General features: G+C 44.9%; 1 protein-coding gene across 1 annotated transcript; it reads right to left on the bottom strand.

The window, feature by feature from the left end:
- Positions 1–2,574: 2,574 nt before the first annotated feature.
- Positions 2,575–12,747, bottom strand: Nefm (neurofilament medium chain). Its single transcript, XM_052732865.1, has 3 exons — positions 6,578–12,747; positions 5,795–5,919; positions 2,575–4,391 (listed from the first exon to the last, which is right to left on the bottom strand). The coding sequence occupies exons 1-3, from the start codon at positions 7,652–7,654 to the stop codon at positions 3,062–3,064; spliced, it is 2,532 nt and encodes an 843-aa protein (XP_052588825.1). The 5' UTR covers positions 7,655–12,747; the 3' UTR covers positions 2,575–3,061.
- Positions 12,748–18,065: the final 5,318 nt, after the last annotated feature.

Raw genomic sequence — 18,065 nt, 5'->3', positions numbered from 1 at the left:
TGTTTGAGCAACCTCTCATGGTGTAAGTGATGCCCTCGAGATAAGCATGCTAAATGCAGGACTTAAGGCAGGGCTCTGATCTCTCTCCTCTGAAAAGAAACAAAGGAATCAGATGGACATCCTTATAAATTGAGTGGTCCACGTGGGTGGATCTGAGGGGTGGGGCTAAGGGGTGGGTCTGAGGGGTGGATCTGAGAGGTGGGTCCAAGGGGTGGATCTGAGGGGTGGAACTAAGGGGTGGGTCTGAGGGGTGGATCTGAGGGGTGGGGCTAAGAGGTGGATCTGATCTGAGGGGTGGGTCTGAGGGGGTGGGGCTAAGAGGTAGATCTGAGGGATGATGTGGTATAGGAGTTTGCAGTGTATACTCTGGAGCTGGACTCTAGGTTAAATCTCAGTTCCATGATCCTACTTGCTGACCAGATAAAGGTTTTTAAGGAGATCCTTTTATTTTTAAAATTAGAAAACTATTGAGATCTAACTATCTTCAATACTTCTCACAATATAAGAAATGAACAGTGTCTCAAAGACAATTTACTAGCCAAACAGCAACTCTCTTTTTCATTAGCTTAGTGTCCCTGTAGCCCGAGATGGACTATAGTCAGAGATACCAGTCCCTAGCTTCCTGGACAGCTTTCAATACACTTTCTCACTGTCACTGAGTACATCTGGAAATATGAATTTCAGATTGTATTCCTCTGAATTAGAGTGTAATATTTGTCATTCACAATTGAAGTAGTTATTCCAGAAGAGAAGAACAGTATGTCTCCATAGGATCCTTAATAAACATCTAGTTTACTTGATGAATCAGCAAGACCATTTATTGATTTAGAAATGTTTACGCGGATTATCAAAGAAATGTTGTTTTAATGTTTGTGAGGAGGTGAAAATAGTGATTCTGTCTTTTACAAAATGCAGAAATATTCCTAGGAAAGAAAAGGAGGTGGTTTAAAGCAGCCAGGGCTGGTGGGTTAAGGACACAGTTTTGGCCTCAGAGAGAATTCAGCTGACTGATCTCATTTTTAAACAGTACATGCTGCAAAACAGGAACAAAACATAACACAACAATACAAAAACTCGAAAAAGGGTTTCTGCACCCAGGGACCAGTGTTGGTACTCTCCCCTCCCCCTCCTGGTACTTTTATTTGATGAGATGGTTTCACGAACAAATAATTATTTTTATAATAATGTTTACTTATTAATAACCACTTGAAGTTTATGTGGCTTAGATCATATAGAGGCAGCTTCTGTTTTCACTTCTGATAGGTTTCTAGGCCTTGGGGAAGGGGAGGTGCTTCACCCCCACCCCCACCCCCCCACTGTTGGAGTCACTTTTAATTAGACTGGCCAAGATGGGAGGCAAATGTGATGCTGTTTTCTGGAACTTTCATCAAAGCATCATAGTTCTGGGCTGAGTCAGTCTCAGGGACTGTCTGTGACCTCTGTCCCAGCTCCTCTTTCCCAACACCTGCTTCATCAGCTGATCGCTGTGCTCCAGGTGGTACCCTGGATCCCTCCAGAATGCTCATTTTATTTTTAACTTCCACAGAGAATTGGGGTTTGGGGCTTGTTATATTTAAATAGCCCCGTTTCATCTCGGGTGCCATGGATAGTATTGCAGCTGTAAAAAATGAGTCTTTTCACATAAACCATGAGTTGTTTTAAAGGAGAGCTATACATAAATAAGTGTGCAGGTGAGATGCAGGTTTTGTAAAACTGAGTACTGGCAAATGGCTGGGGAAACATCATTGCAAAAACTGCCATTATCTCTGAGCTTCCATGGGTATGTTCAGAGTTTCAAATTGGAATAGCTTGAAAAACCATTTAACCAGAGCATCAAAGGAGGATGTCCTTGGGCTGGTCTCACTAATAAAAAAAAACAAAGTCGGAAAAGATAATTGCTAATTAATTTACATATGAGTGTAAAGGTCTAAGGCAAATAACTTTGGAAAGGAAATAGTATTGTTTTCCCTTGGTCTAGACCAGGGCTTTTCACTTAAATCTATCTACTCCCTAAATCAAAGATTCATTTTTTTAAACAAATGTGAATATTTTATTTATTTTTGGTATTATTTCCCCAACTAATAAAAACAGTATAAATTGTTTTCAACCAAATCAAGAAAACAGTGATGAAAAGAAGTGTTCACCAGAGTGGACATTTGGCTATTTAAGTCCCACTTCTTTTAGACACACATGACTTTCCCGTTCAGCAGCCCAACTGCAGGGTACTTGCTATGACCTCATTATTACCCTCTTACCTTGAGACACTCGACCGACCTCAGGATGAAACCATCTGGAGATTGAAGTCTTCCCTCCCTCCAGACCTCCTTTTATTTCCCCATGATGCTCTTACTTTTATTTCAGAACCATAGTTTTAAAGTTTCGGGATGAAGCCTGGGCTAAGTAAGTGTGCCAACACATGAAAACCTCTTAATCAACTTGTTTTCCAATTAGATTCTCTTAGAGACCTGAGGTGTGCCGGTCACTAACAGTTTCCATAGGCAATGCATTCTGGGGGAAGGCAGCTCCTGGCAGAAGATACTTCACCGTGAAATAAGGTATCACCACACATTTGACTTATGTTTCCAGTATGACCTTTATTGAGCAAGGACTGATGTGACGTTTAACATCGATCAACATAAGGTTGCAAACTGCAGGTCAGCAAGGTTCTCCCATGAACAGAAGTCCATTTGAAATGCACCAGTGAGGTAAACATAAGTATTCATATATAGCTTTCTTAAGGCTAAGAGAGTTCTGTTTCACTTATTATTTTTTGGCTCAGTTGGTACTTTGCATAATACACCTCAAGACATCCCCCCGAGTGCCCCTCTTCCAACATCTCAGGACACTGGCAATTCCCCAGGTACATATACGATCATGCATTTGAATCCCCCCAAGACTGCGGAGGAGGCACCCTGAGCTTGCATGCAGTTCCCTCATATTGCACAAAGGAAAAATACAATGTCTGGAGCCCCCATGGGAGAACCCATTCTGTTTTGAAGCTGTCAATCACATGCATTTTGAAATTGTCGTATGGCTTAACCTTTTGCAGTGGGCTCAAACCTTAGTCACCCTGGGAGACTTCCTTGACTATGGCGTGTGAGGTGACTTTTTCTACCTTTTTAGTTGACACTAGTTTCTCCTCAAAGGTCTCCTCATGCTCTTCGACCTTTTGAGTGACGGTTACAGACTTGGTGATGTATTTGGTCGCACCATCGCCCCCCTCGCTGGTGATTTTCTCTACCTTCTTGGTCACCACCACTTTGCCCTCGCTGCCCTCATCCCCTTTCTTCTCATCCGCTGGGCTCACATCTAGCCCGTTAGTGACCACCCCTTTCTCCTCTTCCCTCCCACTGCCCTTCTCCTGAGTTTCCTGTTCCTCCTCTTTTCCTTCCACCTCCCCATTGATAGCTATGTCTTCCTTCCTGGATTCCTGTGGGCTGCGGTCACTTCCTTCCTCCTCACTCCCTCCCTCCTCCTCTGGCTTCTCCTTCTCCTTCGCTTTCTCCTGCTGCTGAGGCTTCTCCTCTTTAGCATCTTTCTCCAGGCTCACCTTTACCGACTTGGTGATGGTGATCACCTCCTCCACAGCCTTCTCTTTTACTGGGGACTCGGCCTTCTTCTCTGGCACATCTTTTGGCTTCTCCTCCTTTTTCTCCACCTTCTCTTCCTTGGGTGCTTCCTTGACGACTTCCTTCTTTTCTTCTTTAACTTTCTCTTCCTCCTTCTGCTCGCCTTTCCCTGCCTTGGTGTCTGGTTTTGGCTTTACCTCTTCCACTGGTGATTTTGGCACAGGGGACTTGGCTTTCTCTGGCTTCTCTACCTTGATTTCCTCCTTGACAGCCACTTCTTCAGTTTTCTTTTCCTCCTTAGCTTCCGCTTCCTCTCCTTCACCTTCTGCCTCAGTTTCTCCCTCTTCTTCCTGCTCGCCTTCATCTTTTTCACTGGAGCCTTCCTTCTCAGATCCTCCCTCTTCCGCCTGGTCTGACTTGGCACCTTCGTCTTCCTCTTCTTCTTCCTCCTGGCCTTCTTCTTCCTCCTTTTCCCCTTCCTCCTCTTCCTTAGCCTCAGGAGACTTCACGGGAGACTTTTCGGCTTCCTGTTCCTCTTCCTTCTCCTCAGCCTCCTCTGCCTTTTCCTCCTTGGCGGAGGCTGCCAACTCCTCTGCAATGGCTGTGAGGGCGTCTTCCATTTCTGACTTCTCATCTTCCACTTTAGTTTCCTCTATGATCTCCTCCACAAATTTGTGTTGGACCTTGAGCTTGGGAGCCTCCACTTTGGTCTTCTGAATCTTACTGGATATTGTGACTGAGGGCTGTCGGTGTGTGTACAGAGGCCCGGTGATGCTGCCTGAAAATGTGCTAAATCTGGTCTCTTCACCCTCCAGGAGTTTCCTAAGGAAGGAATCAAAGAGGGTGAGACAACGTCGAAGACTTATGTGGCCTTTTAATCTTCATTACCATAAAGGTAATGCACAGGCCACTTTAGAATAAATAGAACCACATAAGAAAGACATTCTGTATACCAGTGCAGCATCTACCGTCACTTAACTGACGTGTTACATCACATTCAGGGGCAGATTCTCCAGGAGTGCCAGCCGGTTCTCTGCTGCAGTATCTAGCCACTCCCAGGAGACAATTAACCACACCCAGACAGTAAGTTGAGCTCTGCAGCAGTCAGCCATTGGTGCAGTATGAACGTGCTCAGAAGGTCCCTAGCTGACAACCCTCTCCATCCCCCAAATGGTGGCCTCCCTCATCATTTGAATTGTCAAGATTTGTATGAACTGTTAGAGCAAATAAAATGTTCAATTTAAAAAATTAAAACTATTGGGCATGAATCAGAATGTTGGTGAATTTAAAGTATAGCTAGATGTTAATATAGATGAACCCAGCTATAATTTGTTTTACGATTTCAGTGACAATATGTCTATTTGTACAATCGTCTGTTGTTGTTGTTGTTGGTTTTTTTTTTTTAAAGAAAGTGCAGTTTATTCGTGCTATAACGTCCTTATAGAAAATGATTGCTTTGTCAAGAACTGTGTGTTTTGAATCTGGTCAGCAGAAAGACAGCATTAGTCAGAGACCTATAACCAGCCTATTGATAAAGAGATCAAACCTATAATTGCCTATACATTTAGTTCTGTACGGTTCTATACATAATGCTTGTATAGATCTAGCTATATGAAGGTATCACATATACTGTAGTCAGATAGAATGCATGGATATCATCCATAGATTTAAAATAAATGTATCTATATTCTAATGCGTCTATATCCAGTCTCAACCAGATGATGGCAACAGAATGCTGTAAGAGAAACAGAAGCAGAATGACCTGGTGTTTGTCCTTGGCATTATAAAAGAGTTAGAATCATCAGATGAAATATTAAAAATAAAAAATTCATCTGCCTGTCAGACATACAAAGGCATTTAAAACAAAATGTTTAAGTCTATTGGTGTGGCCCCCAGCAACTTAAAAATATCCTTTACCCACTTTTTTTTGGTGCATTTTTGGGCTTTTTTTTTTTAGTACAATTATATTTTGATCATATTCTTTTTGCCTCCCCCAACTCCTCCCTCCTCCCGGATCCTCCCCATAGTCACCTTTAAGATTAATAAAAATGATAAAACTGCATCTCAGTACTTAGAATTCCATTTGTTTTTAACTGAGCAGAGGAGCCAGGCCTCTGAGCTAACATTGTTAGCTTTGGCCCCAGTGGGGAAGGCTGTGAGCCAGCAGGCTCCCTCCGCAGTGCAGTGCGGATAGCGCCTGGACCAAGTCTGCAGGAAACCTGTACCTGTAAGCTGCAATCTCGATGTCCAGGGCCATCTTGACGTTGAGGAGATCCTGGTACTCTCGCAAATGACGAGCCATTTCCCACTTCGTTCCCCGAAGCTCATTTTCCAACTGCTGGATGGTGTCCTGAAAGGCACAGGGAATCTCCAGAAACTTCCTTCACAGGACACTTGCTATCCCCCTCCCCGAGCCTGCCCCGCCCTCAGCTCCAAAAGTCTAGCACGTATCACTCTTAGCCTCCACCCCTTTCTTTTATAGTAATGGAATTCAAAACAAACCAACAAAAATCAACCAGACATTTCCCAGGCACCATGCGCAGGGAGATCAGTAAGCCTAGAACGCCCCTAAAGGGAACACTCTGGATCCCAAGGACGGTCCCTATTGGACCTAGCTCTCCATCCCCACCCAAACTCTGGACTGAAGCCAGTTTGGGGGAGGATATAAAAGACTATCTATGCTTTTACTTATCAAATGACGCATTTCTCGATCACCGGAATGTGCCGCTTACTTTAAAAGTAGATTCTACCGTAGGAAAGCAAGTTTTTGAAGGCGATGGGGATGTCTAAGCGGTTGAGGCAGGTGGGTGGGGCAACGAGGGAGGGCGGGGCAAGGACCCCGGACCTTGACTAAGTAGGGTCTGCGGGGGCGCTCGTGCGCGTTGGCGAGCTGCCACCAGGGAGCGCGACCAAGAGGGCCTCCGGGCGCGCGCTCGAGTGTCGTGTCGGGGGCGCGCGGCGCTGGCGCTGGCGCTGGCGCCGGCCGGCCGCGCAGCCGCGGTTCCTACCTGGTAGCTGCTGAGGTCGTGGTTGTGGCGCTCCTCGATGTCGCTGAGCTGCCGCTCCAGGGACTCCTTAGTGCCGCGCACCGACTCGAGCTCGATGCTCTTGGACTGCAGCTGGCGCCGGTACTCGGCGATCTCTTCCTTGGCGGAGCGGATGGCCTCCTTGTTCTGCTCGGCCGCCTCGGTGAGCTTGGCGTAGCGGCATTTGAACCACTCTTCGGCCTGGTGCATGTTCTGGTCTGAGTGACACTCGAGCTGGGAGCGGATCTCCTTCAGGGCTGTGGAGATGTCTGTCTTCAGGTAGTCTTTGCGCTCTACCGTGATGTGCGACGCCTGGATCTGAGCCAGCAGGTCGGCCACCTCCTCTTCGTGATTGCTCCGCAGGAAGGCCACCTCATCCTGCAGCGACTGCACCTTCTTGTCCAGCTCCACCTTTACCATCGACGACTCCTCGATGTCTTTGCGCAGCGCGCGGATGGCAGCCTCGGTGTCGTCGCGCAGCCGCGCCTCCTCCTCGAAGCGCTCCTTGAGCCGGTGAATGTCTTCCTCCAAGTGGTCGGAGTCCAGCTGCACCTGAGCCTTCTCGTGGTTCACCATCTCGAGCGTGGCGCGCAGCTCTCGGATCTCCTGGTCGTAAGCGTCACCCAGCTGGGCATGCGAGGCCTGCTTCTGCCGCAGCGCCTGGATCTCCGCCTCGATCTCCTTGTTCTGCTGTTCCAAGTAGTGCACTTTCTCGATGTAGCCGGCGAAGCGGTCGTTCAGCCCCTGCAGCTGCTCTTTCTCGTTGGAGCGGGACAGCTTGTAGTCGCCGCCGGAGCCGCCGCCGTTGAGCAGGGACGAGGACTGGCTGAAGTCGAGGCTGCTCTCGGCCGAGCTGAGCATGGCCGAGCCATAGGCGAGGCGCGGGGCGAGCGCGCTGCGCTTGTAGGAGGAGGACACGGTGCTGGGCGAGCCGCGGGACCAGGACTGCGAGCGGAAGCCGCTGGACGGGGACCCGCTCACGCGGCTGAAACTGGAGCGGGTCTCGGTGACCCGCCGGTAGGCGGACGGGTTGCCCAGCGAGTCCAGTGTGTAGCTCATCTTGGAGGCCTTGGGGTGTGTGGCTGTCACAGCGTTCTGCCGGCCTCGCCGCAGCCCCTTTATAGCGGAGCAGCTGGTCCCGGGCCAGGGCCCCGCCCCGTGGAGGCGGCGGTCGAGGAGGCGGGGACTGCGGGCACCGGGCCGGGGGTGGGGGGAAGGGGGAGACGAGCCCTGCGGTGATTCAGCGGCCGCTCCACGCTCCACGTGGGCCCGCGCCACAGTGGACCCCGCATTTGGGTGTAGCCCGGTCGGCCCTTCTGCAGCGTCCCCTTGGGTCCCAGACCACTTGTCACCCTGTAGATCTCCCTTTTCTGCGTTTCACCTGCAGTTTGCAGTTCACAGCCTTGGTGCAAGTGCCGGCCGAGCGTCCTTTCTTTGTCTAGTCACTCTCCGGCTCTTTGGGCAGTTCTCCGGCCTCCTGGCTCTTCTTTTGTCCCCTACCCCTTAGCTCTTTCTTCCTTACTTTTGGACTTAGGCTCTGCTAATCTTTTTTTAAATCATCCCCCCACCCCCTTTGTGGCCCTTCTCCCTTCTTTTTTCTTAGTTCTCATCCGGCATTTCCCTTGGAGCTCTGTCCCCTGGGACATTTTTTTTTTTCTTTGCCGCCTCGTCTTTTACCCCTCTTCCCCCCGACTCTCATTTTTTCCCCTTCTCTATTCATCCTTATCTTCCTTGTCCACCCTTTCCTCCCCCTACTCCTTGTCTTAAAGCAGGCGGAGATGAGCCGAGAGTTGTGCAGAAGAAAAAAAAAAAAGAGAGAGTTTTTGAGGAATGGCTGACCCGAAACCTCCGGGAAGGGGACAAAGAGGACGGGCCGGGGTAGTCATTTGTGTTAAAAGTGGGATGTGGCGTTCCAGTCTGCTTAACGGTTGGGGGACCTCGGCAGCCTACAGCAGGTAAGGCGCGGGGGCGCCCAAGGACCCGGCAGCACCAAGGACAGCGCCCAGGCGGGACCCCGGGAGGCCGCTGGGGTTCCTGTCGGCCAGAGCCCAGAGGAGGGTCACTTCTGGCTCATCTCCTCAAGTGAATAATAAACCTGTTTGTAGTGACTGTTTGTTTGTAGGAACCAAGCTGGAAATCCCACGCTAACTTCTCTGCAGTGCAGAGTTGGCACAATGAACAGACTGCAGGTTTTGAAAACAACTAAAATTCATTAAACTCAGTTAAGGCAAATAGAGACTTGAAACCTAATTTGACTTTTCCGACAAATGATAGATGCTGGGAAAAGAGGAGACACAAGGCCTGAAATTTGAAGGTCAACCATACCTTGGGAAGGGGAATTTGAAAGCTGAGATGAAAAATCCAGGGAGATAGAATGTATGATGAGTTTGAAAAATGCCTTGTCATCTTTCTGTCTAGGTACTACTTATGTGCGCTATAAAAACTGACCAGGCAACTCAATTAGTTTTAAACTAATTGAAAGGCTACAGAACAGAGTCATCCCCATCTTGAATAAGACAGGTATCCCCCCCCCCCCCCCGCTTTTATAAAACACAATATATTTCCCCATGTGTATTTTGACGACTGACACGGAATAGGCCAACCATCTTTTAAGTATGTTTAGTTAAACAAACACTCTACAGAGAGTTTCCTTTGGTTGCGTATTTTTAAGTGAAAACGCCCTTCTATTTGGGATTACAGCTTGGGAAAATTCAGAGTGAAAAAGTTCAGAGTCCTGCCAGACAAAGTGAGGGATGGAATGCGGTCCTAGAACCAGAGCTGAGGGACACACACAGGAGGGGCTAGCTGTGGATCGGAATAAATCAGCACTCGGAAGCAGAGACAACAAGCTGAAATGCCTTCTTTTTTGGCTTATATTCTCTGATCTCTGTTTCATTATGTGACTGGGTTGTTGTATTCATCACTAAGGAATCACAGATGGCTTCCTCTCTGGTGGACTGAATTTTGTAGTTTTGTAAGCTTTTGGCCCATGCATTTTAAGGTAGAAGTGAGATTTTAAAAAGGAAGAGGGTTCATTTGAGGAGTTAACTTTTGGTCCTAGAGTGTGGAACTGCAGCATTGCGGGCAGGCTGCAGGGGTGGAGGGTGAGGGGGTTGGGTATGAGGCCCATCTGATTTGCTGAGTGCTGGTTACTGCGTAAGGAGGGAGAGCCCAGACTCAAGTCACTAAGAGTGACACTCCACAAAGTGGAGGACTAACTTGTAAATATTGTAAAACTGTGATTTTTTTTTGATTTCCCATGAAAAAAAAATGAAAATGAAAACTCTGTGGGTCGGTCAAATGTGGGCTAGCAGGGTGGGACCTCGGCCGGATGTCATCTAGATATTGCCGCAGCAGCCTAAGGATGCAGCCCTTCTGCATGAGCTGTGTGTGCCTGTCTGCTTTCACTAAGCTACAGAAAGCTGCCAGCAGTATCTTGCTGTGCACTCCCGGGAAGAGCTCTCCACAGCGACAGCACATGGGTGACAAGCAGGCTTCAGCTGCGAGTTTTCTGTGGGGCTTTGGCAATGAGATGACTCCGCAGAGACATTTACAAGGAAACACATGTTTAATTTCACAATCAGCCTGTTTTGCCTCGTCTCTAAACTAGCTAAAAATGGTTAAACATCCAACCGGGTATAGAGAGGAAAATGCTGCTTGCAAACAAAGTCATGGCCGATTACTTAGGCTAAAGCTGGTGCTTGTAGCTTAACATTGTAGCTTCAATGTCACCCGAACTGTTGACTAGTCTGGGCCATTAAGGGGCTGATGCAGGGACTTATAAGTCCCTCTGTTAAGGGGGAACTGTGCTAATGGATTAAAGACTACTGCTTCCCTCTTCCACTTTATACTTTACTCTTTCATTTCTGTATTTCTCCTGAAGGTGACTTGAAGGTTAAACCCACCATTCAATCTCTTTATTATTATTATTTTTTTTAAAGGGCCAGAGCAGCTGTTTTTCCTTCCTTTTCTGTCTTGGGTTTTTGAAAGAAATGTACCTCCTTAATGTTTTTCATAGAAAGAAATGTTTTTCCATATTTCCTCCCTGGTGACATTATAGCTCTAGAGCCGAAACATGCTGGCAACAGAGAGAGTAAGAGGGAAGGGGTGTCTGATTTACCACACTGCCAGGCTGGCATTGAGTTTACTACAGTGTGTTTGTGGTTTATTCTAAAGAGGGAACCTACACATATGATCTAGATACAAGACTTTTAATGAACTTATCTCTGAATAGTTGCATAAGATACTGTCTGTTTCGAATCACTTTTTTTGGAGAATGCAAGAACATTTCTCTATTTCTAAATGCCTTCACTAGGACAAATTCCAATGTTAACTCAAGAGAGAATCACTGTGAGGAATTTGAGGATCTGTGTAATGAAAGTGGAAATACAGTCTTTGCATAAGAAGTTCATTTATTGGGTCACAAATGAAGATATATATTTTAAAATGAATCAGGTGTTTTCTCCCCCTTTCTACTTTCTTAGTTTTTTCTTTTAATATTAAAAAAAATATATACATAAAAATGAATGGAGGATGGCAGCAAGCAAGGACTCTGGAAAGAAGGAAGAGGAAAGAGAGGAAGTGAAGGAAGGAAGAGAGGGAGGGGAAGAAGAAGGGAGGGAAAAGGAAGGAGGAAGGGAACCACACTGCCTGGTTGGTAGGTTGCATCTGTCTATGATGAGATCCTACAACCTGCTCCTGCTGTGATATGAGTCCATCCTGTTGCCTGGGATCTGCTTCTAGAACTTGTAATGAATGATTATTTATGAGTTGTCCTTTGCTAATTATTAAAAGGGGTGGTTGATGTGGGGGGCCCAGAACAGTGCCTACTGAGAAGGAGACCATGAGGGAAAAGAAAACCAGACCACTTATTTCTGCTTGAGCCTCGGATGTCAAACTTTACAAGTAGGCTGGGCTTGCTTGCTGCAGTTGTTGAAAGCAACATAATGCTGTCCTCAGGAGAGAAAGACTGTTCTCCCCTCAGGACAATGGGGTCATATGTGTATGTTGCCATTGTTTTAAATTAGAACAGAACCATGTGGCCCAGCGTCCCTTTTCTGACACTAAGTCACTGATAGTATGCTTACTTCTCTTCCCGAATACTTTATGCATTGAATATTATATTGTATTTCTGCCAATTACTGCCTTTATAAAGTTCATTTGAAGTCTTCAGAAATCTTAAAATATTCCTCCTTTGTATTTCCTAGATGTGAACTTAATCATCTTGGGAATTTTCTCTGTGGAAATTTCATGTTTTCTGGGGAAAGACTTAGCTCTCGGCTTAAACCCAGCTTGCTGGCTTTCCTTTTTGCTGTGTAATGCTACCACTCTGCTGTGAATCAGTTCCATGAAAGACAGAGGAAGGAGACTGAGGCTTAATAAAAAAACAAAACAAACAAAAACACCAGAGCTTTGCTGAGAGGAATTATATAGGCGAAGCTCAGCACAGATAAGTTGGGAAAGTATTATTATATTAATTTGCAGCATGTTTTTAATGGCCAAGCTGGCTTCATCTCAGAGTCAGGACAGCTCTTGATGAGATGCGCTTGAATTCTTAAAGCTGCAGTGCGGATACTTCACCCCAGGGCAGCCTTGTAACAGTGTATCTTAGTTCAAGCTTACTGCCTTCCCTACAGAGCAGTCCTGCAACAGTTCATCTTGGTTGAAGCTTACTGTCTTCACCCCAGGGCAGCCCTGTAACAGTGTGTCTTAGTTCAAGCTTACGGCTTAATAGTCAGGACTCTCTTATTGGAGACATTTTGTTAGAATGGACTTTGTAACTGTAACAGATCTGTAATCTATGGTTTGGGGATCAAATTTCTGAGAACTTAAATACAGGGATATAAATTTACAAATCTCGTCTTAATAAATTGTCATCATTTCAAAGGTGAGTTCTTTTCCTCTGTCTTGACCATCCTGCAAAGTTGTATTCTCTCCCAAACCTCTGCAGATGGTTCATGAGCAGAGCCCAGGATGCCCCTTGGATTGTCAAGAACATATTAAAATATTAAACATATTAATAATATTTTATTTATTTATTGTATATAAAATAGAAATTTACAAAATGCAGAAAGACAATGATGCATTTTTATTCTAGTTCATAAACGAATTTAAACATGTTTGTATAATATTATGCATATTTGCAAAATAAATGGCAAATGCAATGCCTTGTGCTGTGGAACCTGGGTTTGAGCCTTGTATTTAATCTGCACTTTTCAGTCTAAACAAAAATATGATTGTGGATTCTTTAGATCAAGAACGAGTAAGCAGAGCAGATGTGGGTGCTGCTCACTGTAATCCTAGCATTTGAGTGGTGGAGGAGGATCAGGAGTTGAGTTCAGACCAGTCTGAGCTACTTTTGTCCTTGCCTCAAAAAAAATGAACACCATGAACAATCGAAGCATGGCAACAGTAGCAATTAGTTGTGTTTCTGCTCAGGAAAGCCTGACAGGGTTTGACATTTTCCTATCTGCCTCTCGTTTATTGAGGTGAACACCACCATGAAGTTGAAGGTTGTGCATGGTGTCATCTGTGGTGTGGCTGCCGCAGGTAACTTGTAGCCTGACCTAGTAAAACCGGATCACTACATTTCTTTATTCTTAATGGGATCAGATCCCAACAACACCACTGTCAGGCTTTTTACATGCTTTATGGAACTTTATATCAAAGAAATACGATGAAATAAATCAGACCTGGTAGCGTAGGCCTGTAATCCCAGCTACTCAGGACACTGAGGCAGGAGGATTGCAAGTTCCAGGACAGCCTGTTTTCAAAAGGCAAAGTAAAAAGAAGGGTGGAGCTCCACCAATGGTAGGCTACTTACTGTTTACCTAATTTATCTTCCGAGAGTGAAGCTCTAGGTTCAATCTCCAGCATGGACAGCAAGAAGCCGAGCCCAAACACACACACACACACACACACACACACACACACACACACACACACATCAATGTTATCCCCAGATGGCCCGAGCACTGGGGTAGAACTCAAGTGATTCTTCACAGCTTACAGTTCATCAAATTGGCTGACAGATTTGTTCATGGCCGCACATCTGGTAAATGGTGGAGCTCGGACCAGAGCTCAGACTTTCTGATTGTAGTATTAACATTATTACAAAACTCCCTCAATGGAGTGCCCAATTCAGCCTCAAACAGGAACTCTCAACATAAATGGGAACATTGCAAAGAGGTAGAGCATGGTGACACCAGTGACAATAACTGATTATCATTTAAGTGCTTCCAGGGGGTTAAACATTTTGCCAAAACTTCCCTGCATTATCTTATTTAACCAACACAATTTTCGTAGATTACATTGTTATTATCCCCATTGTGTAGAAAAAGCAAGTACAGAGGTACAAAGAAGATAAGCACACACATCTGGAAGGTGGTAAAGGTAGAAATCGAGGAGTCTGACTTTAAAAGGAGATCCTCATCAAGGTCAGCAGGAGGTCATTGTACCCAGTTCTAAGAACAAGCTCTCATTTTAAAGATCTCCCATTATTACCTAACTGCCATGCCATGTTAAAAATACCCAAGACATGGCATACATACATCTTCTTCTCCATTTCTTCAATTATATAAGAAGACTTTATTTTCTCAGATTAGTACTGTTATTTCATTTGCAACTTTATTAAAGACATTAAAACAACCTTTGAGTCATTTGTCTTTTTTTTGTTTTATCCTAAATTAATTTTCTACATAATTTGAAGGCCATCTAACTCACTCACTCTAGTCCATGCTCTGTGTATAAGACCCCTAGTCATAGCATTAGATGTGGTATTCATGTTTACATGTGCTTTGGGTTTTTAAGAGATTTTAATTTGTGCTACACAACAATTTACCACCCATTCACTTACTTACTAACCTATCTATTCATATACATTTGAATTATAAAGGAAATCTTATCTTTACAATCCTTGCTTCCAGTTCCCCCTTCTCTCTCCCCTATCTCCCTTCTTCCTCCCGTTCTTTCTTCCTTTATTTTATGGATGCCATGATCTTTAAACTACTTCTACTTTGAGAGACCCACTAACAAGCATTTGAATTTTGGCCACAGCAATAGCTTGGCTCAGGTCCCTCATTAGTAAAGGTTTGCAATGGAATGCCTGGCAAGAGAGAAGCTTTTAAAATCTATTGAAATAGTGAAAAGACAGCCATGAATAATTTTAAGTGAATCTCTTGATCATCTATTTTATATACTAAAATCAGGGTTATGTGATTGCATTTATTAGGTTGCTTGGAGACAAGTCAGTCTTAATCCACTTTTTTTTGTTATTTATGGGTAAAGTGCTCTGACTCACTCTTTTTTTCCATCCATATAAGTCTGCTTCTATCTATCCATTATCTGGGTCAAGGAAGAGAATCGTTTCTCATTTTTCTTGAGCAAGAGTTGACCTTGAAAAGAAACATGTTTCCTGTATTAGTCATGGCAACAATCAGCCCCTGGATTTGTATTACATAAAGTTATTAGGGATTCAATGCCTAATGATGAAAATGTTTCCTTAGCCACCCATAGTGACTCACAGATAACAATTGCCTGTTTTTTTTTTTTTTTTTTTTTTCCTGACTCCTTATAGTACACACAGCCCCCTCCTCCCGCCATGCTCAGGATATGACAACAACTCACTCCTAAGAGTGAGGTTCTTTTCTTACTGTGTGCTTTCTTACATAAGCTGTGCTTATGGTTTGATGAGGCCACTGGTGTCTACAGAGTTACCATATTGCAGCAGAGGGTTTGTCAGCCTCATTTGCCTCCCATGATGCTCCTAGAAAACTTTCACTCATCCAGAACCTCCCCATCCTCACCCCACCCCACCCCACATACAAAGTCATCTTTCGGTCTCTGCAGCTTATTGTTGGTAGTTTACTTAGGCAATACTATTGCTGGTCATTTCCCTAACATCTTAACACACATCTGCCTAACCATGAAATTCTAGATGCTAGACATCAAGCCAGTTGTGCGTGTACATATTTGTATGCATGTGTGTGTCACATTGTTTTGTTAAGAGTGAATGCCAAATGAATATCTGTGTGGATGAATAAATGAACTTCTGCCTTCCCCTTCACATGGTGCCAGGCACTGGTGGGCATTGGGGAGCTGTTCAAGAGACAGAATCCTAGCTCGGATGAAGAAAAGATGGGAGATTTGTCTATTAAAGGCACAAGGGCGGATCTCTGTGAGTTCGAGGCCAGCCTGGGCTACCAAGTGAGTTCCAGAAAAGGCGCAAAGCTACACAGAGAAACCCTGTCTCGAAAAAACCAAAAAAAAAAAAAAAAAAAAAAAAAAAAAAAAAAAAAAAAAGGCACAAGGACCACAGGGGAACTGTCTCCAGGCTATCTAAAGAGAAACAACATGTGTCCTGGGAACACAGGGGGTGGGCAACTGAAACAGTTGGTGACAAGAATGGGGTTGCTTTGAGGAGGAAGGGCCTCCTGCAGCGACTTGTGAGACATGGAGTAGGCAGTAAGGGAAATACAGCAAAGCATGATGTGCTCAAAGAGTCCAAAAGGCTTAGAACGTGGAGGAGCATACAGCTGCAGGGGGTGAGGAGGGACAGGCAGCCTTGAAGAGAGCAAAGGCACAGAGTCAAGGTTGACATGCCAGGGCATTTACCGCCACTAGATGCAGGGAGACCATGGAGGGCTCTATGTCCTGATGAAACCACTGTACTTGTATTACAGCTGGCTAGAGCTAGACAAAGTATTTAGTTAATTAGAAGAGTGACCTGGTCATGCTGGTATCCTAGAAAAATCGCTTTGGCAGAAGTGAGCAGAATAGTTTGGAAGAGAAAGGGACTGAAAGTAACCAATCTGCAGGCTATTCCAATAACCCAGAGGATGCAGATTAAAAGATGCGGATTTGGGAAGTGGGTGAGAAGCTGGGGATGGCATTGAATGTACAAACTTTGGGAACAGTGAAACAGCAATATGATCCTTGCATTCCTGTCTGGAGATGCTGTAACACATTGCCACAGACTCAGAGGCTTAAAAGAACACAAAGGTTGGGTTCTCTGGTCTTGGGGGTGGAAAGCCTGAACCTATCCATTGCCCTTGAGTTAAAGCCAGTGTGTTGATAGGGCTGTGTCCCATGTAGAGATTCTAAGTAGAATTCATTTCTTCCCCTTTTCTGTGTCCTGGAATCCCACTGTTCAGAGGCTCAGGTCATGGATTCTTCAGCTATTTTCAATGATAGCAAGATGGTAGGTTCTCTCCTCACTGACCTCTGCCCTGCCTACTGGATCTTACTCTCATAAGACCTTTGTGACTACATTGACCCTCTTCATTGCTGTGGACAAGCTCCCCATCGCAGCCTCTGATCTAGTCTTCTAGATATGCTCTCAAATGGCTCCTGGTCAGTGCAAACAACAGAAATGTATCTAATTTTAACTTTTTTTTTCAGTTCTGGAGGCTAGATGCCTGAGGGCAGGTATCAGTGAGGCTGACATATCCAGACGTTTCCTTGGCAGTTAGATGCCATCTTCCTGTCTTCCATGATTATCACTCTCTTTGGGTCTGTGTCATCCTTTTCTGATCTAATGAGAATATTGATCATTGGATTAGGGGGTGATCTACTGACCTCATTTTAAATTTAATACCCTCTTTAAAAGTTTCATCTTAAATATTTTCATATTTGGGGGTCCTGGGTAGCTAGGGCTTCAACATAAGAATTTTGAGTGTACTTAATTCAGTCACCCATAGACTGGTTTCTTAGTCATATCTGCAAAACCACCTTTAGCATGGAAAGTGGGATGTTCACAGAGGTTAGGTAGAAGACATGATATCTGTATCAAGAGAGTGTGATTTAGACGAACACAATCTCCCAGAGTGCAAAGCATCAGAGGAAAAATTAATTTAAGGATATGAAGGTAGGAGTTGGAGAGACGGTTCAGTGTTTAAGAACATGTACTGCTCTTGCAAAGGACCTGAGTTCCCACACCCAAAATGGGCAGATCGCAGCTTCAGGTGATTTGACGCCCTTTTGTGGCCTCTGCAGGTAACTGCGCTCATATGTACACATTCCAACACAGGTATACATGCATACTCATAATTACAAAAAGAAAAATAAACCTTAAAAAACAAATTCAAAGTTAGACAACTGTCATGTGTCCATGCTGATCTGGAAGGTGCATGAGGCAGTCAGGTGAGTTTCCCAGCAGGCTGAATTGGAGTGGTTTCCATTCTGTGCCACAGGGTGCTTATTCTACACAGGAGGAACTTCCTTAAGTTTAATTTAAATTGATTTTATATTCCTAGATATGTAAGGAACTCTTTGATGCTATTTTCTTGTAGTTCTTATAAGCTAATCACCTCAAACCCCTTTTTCTTCATTTGTGAATCAACAATGGTAAGCGGTCTGATTTCATATGGTGATTCTGTAAAGTACTTAGTGGATTGGCCCATATTCAATAAATGCTAGAGATGATTCCCAACACTGTGCTCAGTCACCTCTTCTCCACTGTGGCTAGAAAAAC

The sequence above is a fragment of the Peromyscus californicus genome, unplaced genomic scaffold (genome assembly GCF_007827085.1).
Source record: "Peromyscus californicus insignis strain IS unplaced genomic scaffold, ASM782708v3 Scaffold_12__1_contigs__length_115047231, whole genome shotgun sequence".
NCBI lineage: Eukaryota > Metazoa > Chordata > Mammalia > Rodentia > Cricetidae > Peromyscus > Peromyscus californicus.
The sequence above is the reverse complement of the archived record's forward strand: the minus strand, read 5'-3'. Positions and strand labels throughout refer to the sequence as shown.

Excerpts from the sequence above, each read along its gene's own strand:
- Nefm (XM_052732865.1), bottom strand. The coding sequence starts at position 7,654 with ATGAGCTACACACTGGACTCGCTGGGCAACCCGTCCGCCTACCGGCGG. Across the intron at positions 5,920-6,577 it reads ACGACCTCAGCAGCTACCAG|GACACCATCCAGCAGTTGGA; the intron begins GTAGGAACCGCG and ends TGTGCCTTTCAG. Across the intron at positions 4,392-5,794 it reads ATCGAGATTGCAGCTTACAG|GAAACTCCTGGAGGGTGAAG; the intron begins GTACAGGTTTCC and ends TTCCTTCCTTAG.